Source organism: Lepisma saccharinum, chromosome 20 (assembly GCF_977018435.1).
Source record: "Lepisma saccharinum chromosome 20, izLepSacc3.1, whole genome shotgun sequence".
NCBI lineage: Eukaryota > Metazoa > Arthropoda > Insecta > Zygentoma > Lepismatidae > Lepisma > Lepisma saccharinum.
In genome coordinates this window covers 13,359,464-13,378,497 of record NC_139248.1, presented here as the reverse complement: position 1 = coordinate 13,378,497, position 19,034 = coordinate 13,359,464, and the positions used below count along the sequence as shown (strand labels likewise).

Below are 19,034 nucleotides of genomic sequence, written 5' to 3'. Positions count from 1 at the left end.
GTCAAAATTTTGATTTTTTTTCAAAATTTCCGGAGGGGCTGTACCCCCTTGCGTGCGCCAGTGCTCGGAAGTGAAGTTGACATTTGGGTGTCTTTGGAAAGGGTCACCCCCACCCCCTTACACCCCCCAAGGACACACTAACGGAGAAAGCAAATTACTGACCACTTAAGTTCTCGAGTTTGCTTCGGTTCTCAGGTTCTCATATTGATTTAGCTGTACCATTTCTCATATCTCTCTCTCTCTCTCTCTCTCTCTCTATCTCTCTCTCTCTCTCTCTCTCTCTCTGTCTCTTTGTCTGTTTCACTTCTACATTTCTCTTCCTTTTTCTACTTCACTCACTCACTCACCCATTTCTTTATCTTTCAATCTCTTTTGCTTGTTTTCTCTTCTTTCATTTTTTCTTCTTCTTCAGTTTCTCTTGCTCTTCTTCACTTCTTTTTCTCTCTGTGTCTCATTTCTTTCACTTTCTTCTTCTTCTTCAGTATCTCTCGCTCTTCTTCACTTCTCTTTCTATGTGTCACTTCTTCTTTGTTTCTCTTCTCCTTCTTGACTTCTCTCTCTCTGTGTCTCGCTTCTTTCACTTTCTTCTTCTTCTTCAGTCTCTCTCGCTCTTCTTCACTTCTCTTTCTCTCTATTTTTCACTTCTTCTTTGTTTCACTTCTCCTTCTTCACTTCTCTCTCTCTCTGTGTCTCGCTTCTTTCACTTTCTTCTTCTTCTTCAGTCTCTCTCGCTCTTCTTCACTTCTTTTTCTCTCTGTGTCTCGCTTCTTTGTTTCTCTTCTCCTTCTGTATCCCGCCACACTTATTCACCTTCCTTTGTCTCATTCTCAATTGTTTCCTTTATGTCTGCCTTTCTCTATATTACTGCTGACGATGAATTCCGATCTGAGCATGGGGGTTCTATTGTCCTTTGCGTGTATCCCTTAATTTCATTCTATCATCACTCACCTTCGCGATTAGCCAAAAGGAAGTAAAATAATCCAAATCGATCAATCGCAAACTGGAGAATTCCCCGGGGTTTTCCTCGTTTTGGTACAGCAGCACTAGGATGCAAGCGGGTGCTACGAACAGCCAACGACACGTCACGTTTCCCCACACGCAAAAGGAAGGCGTCGATTCTAGTAACTTTACAGCCAGCACAATCAACTTTTCCTTCCTCCCGAACCATTCTTCGAAACTTTCCGTCGTCGAAAGAAATTCACACTTCCCTCCTCCTACGGTCCATTTTTACGAGTGGGGACAACACCCCCGCGTCCCCCACTCCGGAGAGAAATCTTCGCCCTGACCTCCCGGAATCGATAAGGTCGACAATTCCCTTAGATCATTCCGGAAGATGGCGCAGTGACCGGAATTCAATCTGCTTTTGTTACTTTCAATGCACAGACTAACGACATGCCCTTCCACAATGCTGTCCGGCGAGAGGTACCCGGAACTTCTTCTTTTTCCCCGGCATCCAATAAACACAAAGCCGAGAGGACGAAATATGCGAACCATCAACATTCGGTCCTGGAGGTTGTGAGAGGGAACGCGGAAATGGAATTTTCTTCCTTGGTCCTTTTCCCAATGTTCCGTCACCTTGAATCAATATGAATACGATTGGTTCCGTCGGTAGTGTTCCCTGGGCCACTTCAAATGGCTTGCTTCCTAGTAACAATCAAGATTCTTTCTTGATTGTTGACGCAACGATAAGATGGAATGTACCAGAGGATCGATACATTTCTCTTGATGTGACGGCTTTTGTTTATTGATGTAGTGGCAGTGGTAGGACTTTTGGTGTGGGTAGCCACGGTGATGCCGACCCTAAATGCTTTTGAAGGGCAGAAATATCATGAAACTTCATCTGTGGATCAACCGCCTGATCACTTTTGTCTTGGGGACGCGAGGTCAGAGGATCGAGTCCCATCGTCGCTGTTCTCTGCCTCCCGAGACTGGTGCATTAGTTTTCAGGTAGAACCAGACTTGTTCGTATGATGCTGGGTTAGTATTGAAAATTTATAGCTGCCATCAGGGATCGAACTTGGGACTGCTAACACCAAAACTATTTGGTCATAAGCAAGGTCTCTCTCTCTCTCTCTCTCTCTCTCTCTCTCTCTCTCTCTCTCTCTCCTCATTCTCACCTCACTTTCTCCCTCTCCCTTCCTGCCCTATCCCATTCTTTCTCTCTCTCCCATTCTCTCCATCACACTCTCTCTCTTTCTCTCTCTCCCATTCTCTCCATCACACTCTCTCTCTTTCTCTCTCTTCCTGCAAGTGGCGCTCCGCTAAGAAGATTGAGCAAATGAAATGATGATATTCTGAATGCAAGTGGCGCTCCGCTAAGAAGATTGAGCGAATCAAGTGATGATATTTTGAATGCAAGTGGCGCTCCGTTAAGGAGATTGAGCGAATCAAATTATGATATTTTGAATGCAAGCGCTCCGCTGAGATAGTACCTGACGTGACGGGTACCTTAAAGATATCCAATGATAGAATAGAATAGTGAAGAAAAGTCTTTTCATTTAATAAAGACCTAGGTTCAGCTTTAGGCTGCTCTACGGCCAAACTCTGAACAACGAAAACAAACAGTACGCGTACTTATGACACCACCATACTAATTCTCAAGGGTATCTAGAAGCCTCAAAATTTTGTTAGAAAAATGTAAATATACGATGATTATGGTCACAAAATCAGTGCTCCCCCCTCCACCTTCGTAAACCACACACTATACACCGTGTCCACAAATCATTGGTCGATTTTGTAAGACTATATTTTTATCAATAATGAACAGAAATGCATAATATTAGCATCATTTGAAAGAGGAATATTTGAAGTTCTACCCAAACCTTAAATGCATTCGATACGCTCCCAACGTGTTGCAGGAAAGATGTCCAGGCTATACCCCCATTCTCACCGTTCCCAGGCATGTTTTGCATTTAAGGCCAGTACAAAACTTCAAACATCCCTCTTTCACATGCTAGTAATATTATATCTGTGCGTTCAATATTAGTGAAACTGTAGTATTATAAAATTGTCCATTAATTTGTGGACACTCTGTATTTCAATTGATGCTCAATATTTCGGATATCCAAAGTTTCTCTATAATATGAAGAAATGTAGTCTATATAGAGGTTTTAAAATAACAAGAATGGGCAATAGTTGAAATTTAGTGTTACTGGAGATAATTTAATCAGATTGCAGTCTAAAAAATCAACGACAATGTGAGTGGACAATTCTTGGACACAGGACAGGGACAATGCATCCAGTGCAAAACCGGAAATGGACTTCCCCTAACCTGCATCAATGGGAGTGATCTTAATAGACTTTAGAAGCGAAACTTCGGACTTTCTCGACGCCTGCTCTGGACGTCTGGAGAAAGACGAAGTGAAATAAAAAAAGAAAGAGTATGCAGTAGATAATAGAATGAACGAAAGAGTTCCGAGAGAAAAGTTTGCGTTTCAATCTCGTCCCGCTCGTGGAGACATCTGGCGCTGGGCGATAGAACTTCCCACACTGGCTCCTTCCCACTCGTTGCTTTATTCTGATTTATGCTCTGTAATCCATTATTGAGCGACCTTGTCATGTTGAATCAATTTTATGGAGTTCCGCCTTACTACTCTGTGCCAGGAATTTCTTGCTTGCAGGTTAATCCTCATGTAGAATACATTTCCTTAGCTAGTTTCGTGTGTGGGCTTTGGCACAAGTCGTACTTGTTCATAGCATACAAATGATAATAGTAATAACAGTATATTCCATTCGCAAATTCCATTGAAGCTGAGTTGTTACTTATTCACTTGATCCAGTCGACACTCACCTCAGTTGTTACTTATTCAATTCATGCAGCCGATTCTCACCTGAGTTGTTACTTATTCCATTGATTCAGTTGACACTCACCTGAGTTGTTACTTATTCAATTGATGCAGTCGGCTCTCACCTGAGTTGTTATTTATTATATTGATGCAGTTGACACTCACCTGGGTTGTTACTTATTCAATTGATGCAGTCGACTCTCACCTGAGTTGTTATTTATTATATTGATGCAGTTGACACTCACCTGGGTTGTTACTTATTCAATTGATGCAGTCGGCTCTCACCTGAGTTGTTATTTATTATATTGATGCAGTTGACACTCACCTGGGTTGTTACTTATTCAATTGATGCAGTCGACTCTCACCTGAGTTTTTACTTATTCCATTGATGCAGTCGGCTCTCACCTGAGTTGTTACTTATTCCATTGATGCAGTCGACACTCACCTGAGTTGTTACTTATTCAATTAATGCAGTCGACTCTCACCTGAGTTGTTACTTATTCCATTGATGCAGTTGACACTCACCTGGGTTGTTACTTATTCCATTGATGCAGTCGACACTCACCTGGGTTGTTACTTATTACATTGATGCAGTCGACTCTCACCTGGGTTGTTACTTATTCAATTCATGCAGTCGACTCTCACCTGAGTTGTTACTTATTCCATTGATGCAGTCGACACTCACCTGAGTTGTTACTTATTCAATTAATGCAGTCGACTCTCACCTGAGTTGTTACTTATTCAATTAATGCAGTCGACTCTCACCTGAGTTGTTACTTATTCCATTGATGCAGTTGACACTCACCTGGGTTGTTACTTATTCCATTGATGCAGTCGACTCTCACCTGAGTTGTTACTTATTCCATTGATGCAGTCGACTCTCACCTGGGTTGTTACTTATTCAATTCATGCAGTCGACTCTCACCTGAGTTGTTACTTATTCCATTGATTCAGTTGACACTCACCTGGGTTGTTATTTATTCAATTGATGCAGTCGACTCTCACCTGGGTTGTTACTTATTCCATTGATGCAGTCGACTCTCACCTGGGTTGTTACTTATTCCATTAATGCAGTCGACACTCACCTCAGTTGTTACTTATTCAATTGATGCAGTCGACTCCGAGCAGAGTTCATACCTATTTTATTAATGCAGTTGAACATTGGCTGTGTTGTTACTTATTCTCTTGGTACATTACGGTGTTGTTAATGGTGTGTTCTTCATTTGAAGTGAAGATGTTACGAAAAGTTATATAATTTACATTTCAATTTTATTGATGTGGATAGCGCAGGAAATATGCAGATATTTGTTCAAAGCGGAACAAAATATTAAATCAAAGAATAATATTTTCCGCAAAGTATCCTTTCATTCAAACAACTTAGTATATTTGTTAATGGGATACTTTCCAATAAGATTCATGAACTGTTTAAAAAATAACATCATATGCCGCCGATAAATATTGACAAAACTCTAATAATACTCATGAGTGGAAGGGTGTAATTTTAGATTTCTAGTGTAAACCATGATAAACGAAGAAATCCATGGTGAGTTTTGAACAATATACTCATTATTGATATATACCAAAGGTTTTTTAACCTCAAAACTACTATCAGTGTTTTCAAAATTTACTCATTTAAGCTTGTAAAAACAATTTGTGCTAGTATGGTTTTTCGCATATCGTACATATAGATATATGTTTTTTATAGAAAGGCTTTTCCTAGTAAACGGCCCTGTAAAATGTTTGAGCACTTTGATTAAAGTGAATAAAACATTTATGTAAGCACGTGTTTGCATGTTTTTAATGTTCATTTATTTCTGTCTTTCTAGCTTGGGTTCTTGGTTGGTGGATGTGTAAATCGGTTCCGTACATCCAAGGAGTGTCCGTGGCGGCCTCTGTGTACAGCCTCATCGCTGTTTCATTGGACAGGTAAGCGGGAATCAATTTGGGACTCTTCTGCAATCTAGGTTTCTGGAACGCTGTATGTAATTGTTGTGTATCCAAACACATGCACATTGTACTCACGATGTCGAGTTGACTTCCAACTACTTATTCCTCGACGTAAAAAGATCACTAACATAATTTTCAACAAATAATACTGCCCCATTTTGACTGACTGTCTTCACTATTTGTCGACCTTCGTGGCGTAGTGGTTAGCACAGCGCGCTACGACGCCTGTGGTTCCTGGTTCGAATCCCGACCTGTTCTTTGTGATCACTCATGCTCATCTTCGTGATTAACCTAAAGTGGCAGAAAAGAGAATCATTTTTCACAAATTCTTGGATAACGTCTATCTTGTTGCCTATATAATGTACGGTTCATGGGTAAGGTCCCGTGTTTACTTTTAAAAAAATGAAAGATACTTGAAAATGTGAAAAGCAACATGGATTACTGAGAAATGACTACTCTTTGCCGATATATTGTGCAGACGATATATCGCGAAATTGAAAAAATATCTTCCAGGTGATATCAACTACACGATATATCGTCACGATATTTTGGCGATATGTCGTCACGATATTATTACGATATATATCGTGCCGGCGGTATATCGTCACGATATTTTGGCGATATATATCGTGTCGGTGATATATCGTCACGATATTTGACGATATATGTCGTATCGGCGATATATCGTCACGATATTTTGGCGATATATATCGTATCGGCGATATATCGTCACGATATTTTATGATATATATCGTGTCGGTGATATATCGTCACGATATTTTGGCGATATATATCGTATCAGCGATATATCGTCACGATATTTTGGCGATATATATCGTATCGGCGATATATCGTCACGATATTTTATGATATATATCGTGTCGGTGATATATCGTCACGATATTTTGGCGATATATATCGTATCGGCGATATATCGTCACGATATTTTGGCGATATATATCGTATCGGCGATATATCGTCACGATATTTTGGCGATATATATCGTATCGGCGATATATCGTCACGATATTTTGACGATATATATCGTGTCGACGATACTTGCAGATATGTATTATGGAGACGATATATCGCCGATATCACGATACGGAAAAAAATATAGTATCGTATCGTCCGTGACGATATTCTTGACTATATATCGCGATATCAAATATCCGATATCGTCCATCCCTAGAAAGGACATGAAAATCTGCGCTACGTCACTGCCTAAAAAACTTGATTACCACGCCAGAACACTACGATCAAAATGTACATAAAATTATCAAATAACAGTACCTCTATTGTGATTACTTTCATTAATTTGCATTATTCCAGAACACGTTTCATAAAAAGTGCTGGACTTAATCCTTCCTGTAACTCGCTAGACAAAATAACTCTCACGTTACAACCGTCTGGCTTTAAATAAGTCACCTGACAACCCCCGTTCTCTGAAAAGGTGCATTCGGTTATGCACGTAAAATCTCCATGGACTTGTTAAGAACGCAAAGTAAATGCACATAAACTTTACATGTCGCAAAAGTGTCATGAGTTCTGAACATTAATGAAACAAGATTATGAGACTCAATTTTCTTCAGAGGCATTGAAAATGGCATTAAACTTACTTCCTGAATTTTATGCGTGAAATTCCTTCTACACTACTTTTCCTTTACTCCGTGCATGTCTTTCTCTTCCTTCTTTTCATCACTTCCACGCACGCCGGACTTTTAACTACAAGATAATGGATCAGGAGACCGTGAAGGCCATAAACTTGAAGCTGGAAGTGGTGATAAAACGACTCTGGGAAAATGCTTTAACGATCTGCCTTTTTCCAAGGGCAGGAATATCATTGCCAGTCAGTGAACTTGCGAACTTGATCGACTTTCTTTTTTACCTGCTGAGACATTTTCGGGTCTGAAACAAAGTAATAACGACCTCAGAAGAGGTGAGGAATACATGTATGGCAGCGACTAGATCTGTTTGTTAGAATTTTTTGCTCTTTTGAGCCTCAAGCAGGTACCATTGCAAATTAGGAAAGAGTTCCGTGAGTATCTGTGATTTCTGACCATTAATTCTAATTCCGTCCGTCTGTCTCTCTCTTCCTTTGTTATTCTTATTTTTTCTCTAACCTTAGTTCTCTCCCTCTCTCTCTCTCTCTCTCTCTCTCTCTCTATATATATATATATATATATATATATATAAAGAGAGAGAGAGAGAGAGAGAGAGTAGGAGAGATTCGATTGTGCTTATATATATATATATATATATATATATATATATATATATAGAGAGAGAGAGAGAGTAGGAGAGATTCGATTGTGCTTATATATATATATATATATATATATATATATATATATATATATATAGAGAGAGAGAGAGCGAGAGAGAGAGAGAGAGAGAGAGAGAAAGAAAACAATGCAATACTGCAAGTGGAACACTCCTGTGTTGCCACTCGCTTATCGGTAACATTGTCGATATGAAAGAATGCGCTACAATACTCATAGCTGTTACGATTCCGTTTCTTTCTTTCATCTCTTACCCTCTTTCTCCACTTTTCTTTGTCTATTTCTCCTCTGTTCTTTTGTCATCTTTCTATTTTTCTTGTTATCTCTCTTTGTTTCTTTCTTTTTTCTTCAATTTTATCTCAATCTTTCTTCAACTCTCTTATTCCATCTTTCAATCTTTCTCTTTCCCTCTATGCACATCGCGCTACGACGCCAGGGGTCCCGGGTTCGAATCCTGGCATGGGCATGGATGTTTGTGAGTGTCCATTTTACTTCGCTTTTTGTGCCACTTTTGGCTAATTTGCGAAGATGGGGATGAGTGATGATATGATGAAATTGATGAATCTATCGCATTTTTATTCATGTACGTACATGCATTAGTACTCTACATTATAAGTAATGTGAAATGTAAATCTGTGTTTCCATTATTTCCTGCAGCACTCTATACTGTATTTAAAGTTAACCCTGTATAAGAAGGAAAACTGTTAAGACGGAAAATTTTGCTCGGAACCATCATGTTCCGGGATAGACAGGTTTTACTGTATATTGATTGATTGATTAATTTGGAGTTTTAAGTCCACTTTGTGCACTGTTAGGCTAATCGTGACTGGACCTACGGAACAAGGCGAGGACGCTACCAATGTGTGTGTATATATATATATATATATATATATATATATATATCTTACTCTTTCTATCTCTCTTTCGCTCCCCCTCTCTCTCTCTTTCGTTCTTGTTCTCTCTTACTCTGTATACTCTCTCCTTCGCTCTTATACTCTCTTTCTCTCTCTATTTCGCTCTTATTTTCTATCTCTCCCTCCCTCTATCTCTTACTCTCTCACACCGTCTCTTTCGCTCTCTCTCTCTCTCTCTCTCTCTTTTCCCCTCCTATTTTCTCTTTCTCTCTCTCTTTTATCCTTTTCTCAATTTTACTTTCTCTATCTGCCTCTCTCTCTTTCTCTCTCTCTCTCTCTATTCTCTTCTGTGTGCGTGTAATTTTTGTCCTACTACAAATGATTCTGAGAATTTCTAGGCTATTTCGGTGGGCAGAAAAGTGAGCTAAGAACACTTCAGGAGAGGGGCTGGAGCCCACCTTCGCCCACCCAGGGGCTATGCCCATGCAAGCGAGTCCCGTCCTTTTCCCTTTCAAGCCCAAAAGAAAAACCTAGAACATGACAAAACCCTGGTAATAACATTCTATAAAACCGATCTCCGAAACCATCTCGTTTCCCTCCCTCCGAACGATAATCCCTTTGAAACTGATAGAAATTCGAGAACACTTTCAAACTGAAATGGACGAGCCATTCACAGAAGATCTCTGCGGCAAAGGTCCAGACTCAATATCGGAATTAAACAGGGATTGGAATTGGTTCACTGCCAAGGGTAATACCAGAAACAATGTCGTAATTGGCTCTGTACAGTCCTTGTGGGTTTCCACAGCGGGATTCCTCGTGCAAAAATCACGACCTAGATTATTAACCGCAAATGGTTATCGAATTGTATGAAGTGGGATTTTAATACAGGGTCTCCGATAATGAATGGTGGGGTTTCATGAGGTCCCTGTGAAGTACGTATTATGTGTAATGGATTGAAAATGCTTTTATTTCATTCGGTTACTCAAAAATATTACGAACAACAGTAGTAAGTTTCGATATGTGCACCGTTAACAGCACGACACACGTCATAGCGATATTGAATTTCTGTCCACACTCGGGCAAGAACGTCTGGAGTACCGCTTGCAATTGCTTGTCAGATTCTCGTCACAATTCTTTCACTGTAAACCTCATTTTTGGCATAGCCCCAGTGCAAGGAGTCTAATGGAGTTAGATCAGGACATCTTGCGGGCCAAGGGTCCAGTTCTGCCAATCCACCGTTCTGAGTGAGCAAGTGAGTGAGTTGGTGTTTTAAGTCCACTTTATGCACAGTAAGGCTAATCGGGACTGAACCTACAGTTTTTTAAAGTGGGATCTGAACAACTATGACCCCTTCATTGCAAGGCGATGACGCTACCACTGCGCCATCGGGGAAGCCACCCCCCCACCGTTCTGGAAATCAACGATTCAACTCTTCTCGCACATGAATAGCAAAGTGAGACGGAGCTCCAAGTGAGTGCCAAGAAGCAATCATGGGCGGAGTTGGAGCTTTTGCTTTGGGGGGGGGCAGAATCTGGGAGAAGCATATGATATACCTGAGGGTTATTGAATATCCCCTAGTTTGTAAGGGGTTCGGAGCCCTTCCCCAGGAAATTATATATATCATTTTTTTTTAAAAAAAAAATTAAAAACAATGAGTTCTATGCCTCTTAGATTTGAAAATGTTAAATTTCCTCGCTTAGCCTAAGTAAACAAATATTATTTAGTATATTGGTTGTCAGTTTTAAAAGAAGCAAAACAGTACGATTATTGCATTTTGCATTTCATTAATTTTTTATTGATACAATACTCGGATTACTTTAAAAAAGTTAAGGTACAATAGTAAGCTTCAGAAATTTTAGAAAAATTAAATTGAAAAGTCCTTTTGATGCCTCAGCAGTAACTGTTGACTCAACACAAAGCCATTTTACATATTTCTTTCTTCAAACTGTACACATCAATCAAATCGTCTAAGACCCTCTATTGCGGCGCAATTACAGCACATGCCATCATGCCAAACGTCAAGATATGCGGTATTAACTGAACTTAATCATGTGTTTCTTAAATCTCTTTTTTAAGTTGGGGGCAGGCCCCCCTGGCCCCTACAGAACTCCGCCTATGGAAGCAATCAAGAGGGGGGATTTGTTTGAGTTTTTCCGTGGTGGAAATATTCCCCCGTGCATATTTTTAAAATTTTTGTTGGCTCTGCTTCAATTGATCTGCTTTGAAGGTTAAACATGTGAAACAAAAATGATAAATTTAACAACAATTACTTTATTACTGCGACGACAATAATGACATAAAATAAAAACACATGGAACGCAATATTTTTGAGTGACTGAATTAATTTAAAGCACTTTCAATCCATTACACATAATGCATACTTAACAGAAAACTTAATTAAAACCCCACCATTCATTCTCGGAGACCCTGTATATACCTCATGTATGTTGCCACCAGCATTAGGAAACTGAAAAGAGATGGAGCCACAGGTATTACCTAACCGCAATATGCTCTATGGATCCGGTTTTTACATTTCTTAAGAACTACTAACAGGAATAAATTATATCATAAAAAGTTTGTATTTGAGCATGATCTTCTTTTACAAAGTTTCATTGTTCTCTTAAAAATTATCACCTTTACCTTCACTGCTCGGAGAAACGTTTATTACCCAGTATGCTTTAATACCTTTTGGGGTCTGTCTCCTGCGACAGTAGCAGGAAACACTAATGTAATTGTAATTATCAATGTTCCTGTACACATTTACTATGTAAACAACCCACATCCCAGTTCAATAAACAATATGCTGGACATGAAAAGTCCTGACTTCGGAAAAAAAAAAATTACAACCGAGATATTAAACACTAATTTATATCTAGGAGTGCGCGTCAAATCTCCTGCCTATGGCGATAGCCAATAGCAGCACACTGCAGCGGTGCCATGTCGAAATCTCACACGGAAAAGAGACAGCGTGGTTGAGCGTAACGCCTTGTCAAGGAGAGCACGGCAACGCCGCACGTCTGTGATTCGCTGGTGCTGTTCAGCCGTTCAAGGCCATATGCAGGAGATTTGACGCGCACTTTAGTTATGTAATCTGTGGAAATAATGGTTCGGTAAATAATGGCTGCCACTGTACTTTATACACTGTATTATATTACCGGTATAGTCTCATTGGAATATTGTTAGTATTTGGGCAAAGTTGTATACGCTACGCACATATTGGACTTATAATCTACAGTCTCAAATTGGAATGTATGCTCATCGGATTTAAAATTAGATATCTGGGCACCATTGACAAAAAACAAATATTTTATTACAAAATTAACTAACTAAATACTTCTATAGCATTCTTAAACCGAAGTTGTATGGCTGCAGCAACACAAGCCTTCCATCTGTCCCTATCCTGGGCTGGGCAAGATCAATCCAATCTTTTCCATCCTTACCGATTTTCTTAAGGTCCATCTCAACGTTATCCCTCCATCTTTGTCCTGGCCTTCCTACTGGTCTCTTACCATCAGGTTTCCCAACAAGAATCATGTAATCTTTCCTTTCCTCTCCCACAAAATTACGAAATTAAAGAGTATGACAAATGTAGACGTGAAACGAAAACTGTTCTGTGATGCGGACTGCTAAAACACCAGCACCGAGTTTGAAACATTTCATATTCATTTTATACACAGAAACTTTTCTTACATCCTCATAAAATATCAATGTCTCAGAGCATGGACGCCAATGGATTTTTTTAAAAGGGGGAGAGGGGGGAATGATCCCTAAACAGACGACGTCGCGAAAACACACAAACACCTTATTCTGTGCTAGCAATCGATATATACGAATGGATGGACTAATCAGGAAATGTACGTTGAGTGTGCTTCGAAAATACCAGAACTCTTGCTGAGAAGTCGATATTGAAGTTTATGTTCATTGCTCGAAAATTACTGAAGATAGCCTATAAAGTATAACTTAGTTGACTAAAGTAAATGCTATGTCCCGGGAATGTATGGAGCGATCGAAGGGAAACAATTCTCTGGCGCAAGGTCTCGGCCGATTAACTCGTGAGAGGGGAAGTGAGTGCAGCTGTACTGAGACAAAAAATGAAGCCTTTCCGCATCTTCCCCTCCATCCCTTCAGTTCAGCCCATGGTGGAATATGCTGCACTCTACCCTTCCCCTCCTCGCACGAGTAAGATGCACAGGACACACCGTTCTGCGCAGGTACTCTTGCTTATAATAGACATTTGCAGCAGTGCGCACTGCTTTGCTCCGCCCACTCTATTTCTCCCCTTGTCTGCCGTTATGCGCGGCCTTCCTACACAAATTCCCGATTGACACTGTCAGACAGACAGAGAGGTGGACACGACCGTTGCCATAACGACACTTCTCTTTCCAGTTCTTGCTTATTGCTACTCTGAACACACACACATGGAACCTCTGAAGGTAAAAAACATGTTTTGATGCATGAAGAGTTCGACATCGTAAGACAGGGTGTGCCGAAAAGAACTAATTAGTCCTGCGGCCTAAGATTAATTAAGGAGCAAGGCGATTCCAGGAAGCTCTCTAGAAACAGGCCAGATCTTTGTACACGAGGAATGCATCTCATTAAGAGCGTAATTAAACTCGGAACCACCAAGTGGCTTGCGTAAAGGTTCACTCAACTCGTGTTACAACTGAAACGATTAGCTGCTATTTCCTAGCGTGTTGCAGGATCTTTTACACCTAATTTACGGAACATCAAAGAGAGTTTTGTAGAGTTTTTAAACATCCAAAAACAAACCTCATAATTAATTTCAGTAGAGTGAATAAGCGTTCAAGGTTGAATTCATACAGAGTGGTCCATAGTGTGACTTTTTGTGTGACGTATATCGTTATAAAGTTACAGAAAATACACAGCTTTGTTTGCAAAAATGGCTTTTTAAGGACAGCAAGTAACAGGAGAACTTTTTAATAATAAACCAGGATATCATTTTTGCCGCCGCAACCGAATTGCGCACACTTTACATCCAAAATTGCGCACAAATCTCACTGCCCTGCTTTGCGCACAGATTTTGATCGAACGTTGCCACTTTGATAGCTTTAAAGTCTGTGCGCAAACCTGTTTTTTTTTTCTTTAGACAAGAAGAGAGAGAGAAATTATAAATAAAATAGTAAATCTCTTAAGGATTAAATAAAAAATATAATTTAACCAGTAAATGTAGCAAGTCAAGATACAATTTTCATACCAATTTATATAATACAGTTAGGTTAGGGTAATGACTGCATAACAAACACTTCTGTCAATCGAAGCTCGTGACCTTCGGTATAAATACGGAGATACACCGACCATTACATTCTAGTCCACCAATAAGGTTCATCCTCTATGCCTATCTAATGCTACCCTTCCAGCAAAAACACGTGTAAGTCCACGCACACAAACAAACACAACAGAAGTGAGAAGGCCTTGAGAACATTTTACATCTGGCAACATCACCTCATTTTCTTGTGCGCAATCCTGTACATTGTGACAGCTTGTCAACGGCTTATCAGATAACACTGCTAAAACAGGAAAAGTGTGCGCAATCCGGCTGTAGCCATTTTCGCTCATGACATTCCCCCGTTCTTGATTGATTTGCTTTATTTTCCTTCGCTTTTTGTGCCACTTTTGGCTAATTTACGAAGATGGGGATGAGTGATGATGTGATGAATTTGGTGAATGGACACTCACAAACATCCATGGACAAGGGCCTTGATTCGAACACGGGACCCCTGTCGTCGTGGTGCGATGTGCTAACCATTCCGCCACACCCCGTTCTTGAGTTCTATTTAATTAATGAATTACTTGTTTAACACTTTTCATTTCAATTTACATTATAATATTTTTTACTTATGATTACATAATACTAGGGAGCGGAAATTGATGACCTAAAAAATATAGGTATATGACCTTTAGAATGTCCTAAAAATGGGAAAAAATGACATAAAAATGCACAAAATGACCATTAAATTTGTTAGTTTCAGGTTAAAAATTGAAATGAAAAGGAAATTAAACAAAATGCAATCTTGCTTTCAAAGAAAGAGGCACCAAATGATACCACATGCACATTCAATCAAAATATGTAACGAGGATTTCCAATGGAAACAACCGAATAATTTTTTAACAAGTTAATAAAAAAGTAGTATACACTGAATGAATTGGTGTAAAATGCATTAATTTCGTAGTTTGCCCCAGACGGACACCTGGTGGTTTTCCCCGACACATCAAAGACTGTCACCAGTTCAGCATTTCTTTTGCTCGTAAATTGCAACCCTGCCAGATATACCAGGTACTATATAGGCTTATGTTCACCTTGGTGAAAAGACTCAAGAATATTACCAAAATGAAAGAAGTGACCAAATATGACGGAACAATATTGCTAAAAATGACGGGAAAATGCCGAAAATCGGGGAAAATGACATAATCCTGAAAATTGGCAAAAAATGCAAAAAAAATGCACTTTAAAATTACCTTTTTTGGGTTCTAAACGAAGTGTAATTTTGTGTATATGTCAGAAAAAAGATGAAATTTCATCAACTTCCGCTCCCTACATAATACCAGGTGGTTATAATTAAAGTGACGGTGTTCAGAGTGGTACAGCACGGGCTGTAATGAGAGTAGCAGTCTGAAACTTCGTAGATATGCTAATGAAGCAATGCGCTCGCGAATTATGAAAAAAAAAAAAAAATAGTTCCAATTCTCGCCACCAGGGTAAAAAATGGCGCTGTAAGCAATCAAAACGTGGAATTTTCCGAAACTCTGACGTCAAAGTCGGTGACATTGCCTAACCATTGTGTGAGCTCCCTGGTTGTTGTTGGTGACGCTTGTTGCTTTTTCCTTTAGTAATGTTCATGTGATTCGAATAGTGAAATTGTAGCGATATTTTATTACAAAGGGTATTGTTTTCTGCGATTTAGAGTGTTTTTCCTGTAACTATACCAAGTTTTGACTGCTTACAGCGCCATTTTTTACCCTGGTGGCGAGAATTGGAACTTTTTTTTTTTCATAATTCGCGAGCGCATTGCTTCATTAGCATATCTACGAAGTTTCAGACTGCTACTCTCATTACAGCCCGTGCTGTACCACTCTGAACACCGTCACTTTAATTATAACTACCTGGTACTATAAGTACCCTAATTGTTCTGCTGTAGCCGAGCATGGAAAATGATCCGCTCGGTGTCGTGGTTCGGCGGTTGGCGATACGGTATACGTGGGCGGACTACAGCCGGAAATACACATGGAATTTTCCTTTCGGAGGCTCGGGGTGGCGGGTTTCCGGCGTCTCAATGGGCGATATCATTAAGGTCGGAATTTTTCCGACCCTGGGACACGGAACAATTTTTTATTCGCTCGGTCCTTAATCTAATTAATGAAAAGTAGGAATTAAAATTTTTCATATTTTAAAATTTTGTACAGGAGCCTTTAAAGTTATTTTTAAGACGTAACAACATAGTCATATGTTGTTACGTTTACGCCGTAAAGTTGAGAGTGACATTTTAGGAAAACCATTTTCGTCTTTGATGGTTTTATGAAGTTTTCCTCAAGTCGGTAGCTCATTTTCCCTATACATACCATGCACTGTCCTCCTAATAGCAGCCTGGGTAAAACTATCATATTTTTCAAGACGAATCGCCACATATCATTCTTTTTCTTACTTGGTGTAGAAAGTTTCCCTCTTTGTTTTCATTAAAGTCTCCCTTAATTTTAATAAAAGTCGACCTCTGACATAGCTATCCCAAGGGACATTGAATTTTCACGATGCGCGAAATCGCCAAATGTGGGAAAAAGATGTAATTTTGAGCATTCTGGACGTAACTACACCCCCAATGATGAAATATGCATGAGTTTTATTCGCGAAGTAATGCGAAATGTGTGCTCTTCCACGAAATGAACGCTTTTTCGCGAAATAACCGTGAAATATCATCAAAATAAGTAGAAAACACTCAAAAACCGGCAATCGAGGTTGTGCGCGCAAACTGTCGATTTGTAACGAAACATTTGCCTAACGTTTCCTAACACTTGCAGCTGAAGAACGTTTTATCTTCGATCACATCAGGAAGACGATGCAAATTGGGATTTCCCATGCACTTAATCTCAGTTCGAAAACTTCGCTCCCTGTCAAGCTGCATTCCTTTCTTCCCCCGAATGTTTGCTCAACTTCCAGTTTCATTGAACTTGCTAGCTGTAGTAGCGATAAGATTAGTCTGTTCCCGCACATCAAGGGAAACAATGGTGTTATTTGGTCATGAATGAATTTTGTTTATCATCATGTGATTTTTAACATGTGTTTGTGTATGTGCAGTAGTGATTATTTTATTTGTTGGACAGCAAGGATATCCTTTAAATACATACAATAAATAAATCACTTGAGATATGCAATTTAGAAATGAAGTGATTTTGTGTTGATGTTTTCTTTTTGGTTGGACAGCTAAGTACTTGTGTACATGTACAGTATATAAAAATGAAGTAGTTTATCAATTTATAGCTCTTTTGTATGTTGTTTCCTCTGATGATGAAAAAGTGTGTGCCAATTTTTTTTTTCCCCACCGCTGGTATATACCGCTGATCTAACATTTTATTTACCGCTCTCCTCAGTTTTTATTTACCATACATTTGTCTCCCAAGCTATTCCCATTGCTTCAGACGTCATTCGAGTGGCAGTCTTCATTGTGTCGATGCCGCCAATAATTTATTTGCCCGGAAATAGGCATACACGTTCAACACTGTTCGGCCGAGGACAAACATTTGCCTTTTTTATGCTTGTTCTTGTAGCATTCTGTAGAAAAATATGCCATTGTTCTCCTTGCTCATTTCATGCACTCCGCACTCAAACACAACAATAAATAATAATTAACGAAATAGAAACAACAATGCAACAGGAATAAACAAGAAACTAACGAAAACACAGAAGAACACCGCAATAACAAACACAAGCCGATAGATTTCAGAGCGCGCTTTTCACCCTCGGAACGTCAATCCGTTAAAATCCACAGAACGGAAAATGCATTGCAAGTGGTTGCAACACCGCACCCTGTGTTGAGACCTCTGCCATCCAGCAGACGACAGAGAATCAGAGCTTTAGCTCAGCAAGCGCGTAAGATGGCCGCCGGAGAGAATATCTGAGAGATCTGACATCGTTGCTCCCTGGTCCCCACCTCACCCCTCCGTTGCTACCCCCGCGCTCGCCTAGAAACTGATGTGAAGCGCTTCCGGTATATACCGAACCACAACGACTCCAAGTGGGTGTAAAAGAAATATACGTAATGCCTCGTCGATGACATAGCGGTAACTTCATCGCATTGCAATCAAGGGGTCACGTGTTCTAAACCGGCGGAGGTACACAGTGTCTTCTTCCTTCCTTAAACTGTAGACCCGGTCCTGATTAACCTTTATGTGCATAAAATGGCCTTGAAAAGAAACTCAAGAAATGTATTATTATCTTTTTACCACTTTTGGCTAATCGCAATGATTAGGATGAGTGATGATATGACGAAATTGATGAAGGGGCATTTACAAAGAACGCCCAAAGATTCGAACCTGAAACCCCTGACGTCGTAGCGCGCTGTGCTAACCAATTGGATGTATCGAAATCACTGGCGTTCGCAGGATTTTTTTTTCTGGAGGGGCTGGAATTGTAAGGTGTATAGGCATACCTGCTTTCTAGGGGGTGTGCATTACACTATATGAGTTCGTGTATTCAAAACTTCCGCCTCAAAAATAGTAATCGGGGGTCATTTTAAGACCAATTTGCATTTAGCACTCACTGATTTTTCTGAAAATTTCGAGGGGGATGTAGCCCTCCTATCAGCCCCCTCTGCGTACGCCAGGGATCGAAATGGTGTATCACCTCTGCAATATTCCTCCGCATTTTACACCATTTTTTCTCATGGTTAATTGCCAGGACCCCCTCTGGGCGCGTGGGAGTACGCCATTTGGCGTTTGCGGTCCCTCGCTGTTGCTGTAACCTTCACAAAGCAGCAATTACGTGCACGTGCAGCGCCATTCTTTGTCTTGCGGCTACCGACGGTAACAGCCCACATGAGGCAGGTTACGACGAAACGATGCGAAACGCCGCCGTTATCAACCCTTTCCGCTGTGCACCAGGCCTCGTTATTTACAGCTGGGTGTTTTTTTTTTAATATCATTTTGAGTGCTAAGTA

The 19,034-nt window shown here is 40.0% G+C and overlaps 1 protein-coding gene across 1 annotated transcript in view; it reads left to right on the top strand.

The window, feature by feature from the left end:
• LOC146003531 (neuropeptide SIFamide receptor-like) overlaps positions 1-19,034 on the top strand; it is a 324,340-nt gene that overhangs the window by 288,483 nt on the left and 16,823 nt on the right. The window contains exon 2 of the mRNA XM_083141821.1: positions 5,612-5,711. Coding sequence (XP_082997947.1) covers positions 5,612-5,711 — 100 coding nt within the window. The remainder of the gene's footprint in view (positions 1-5,611; positions 5,712-19,034) is intronic.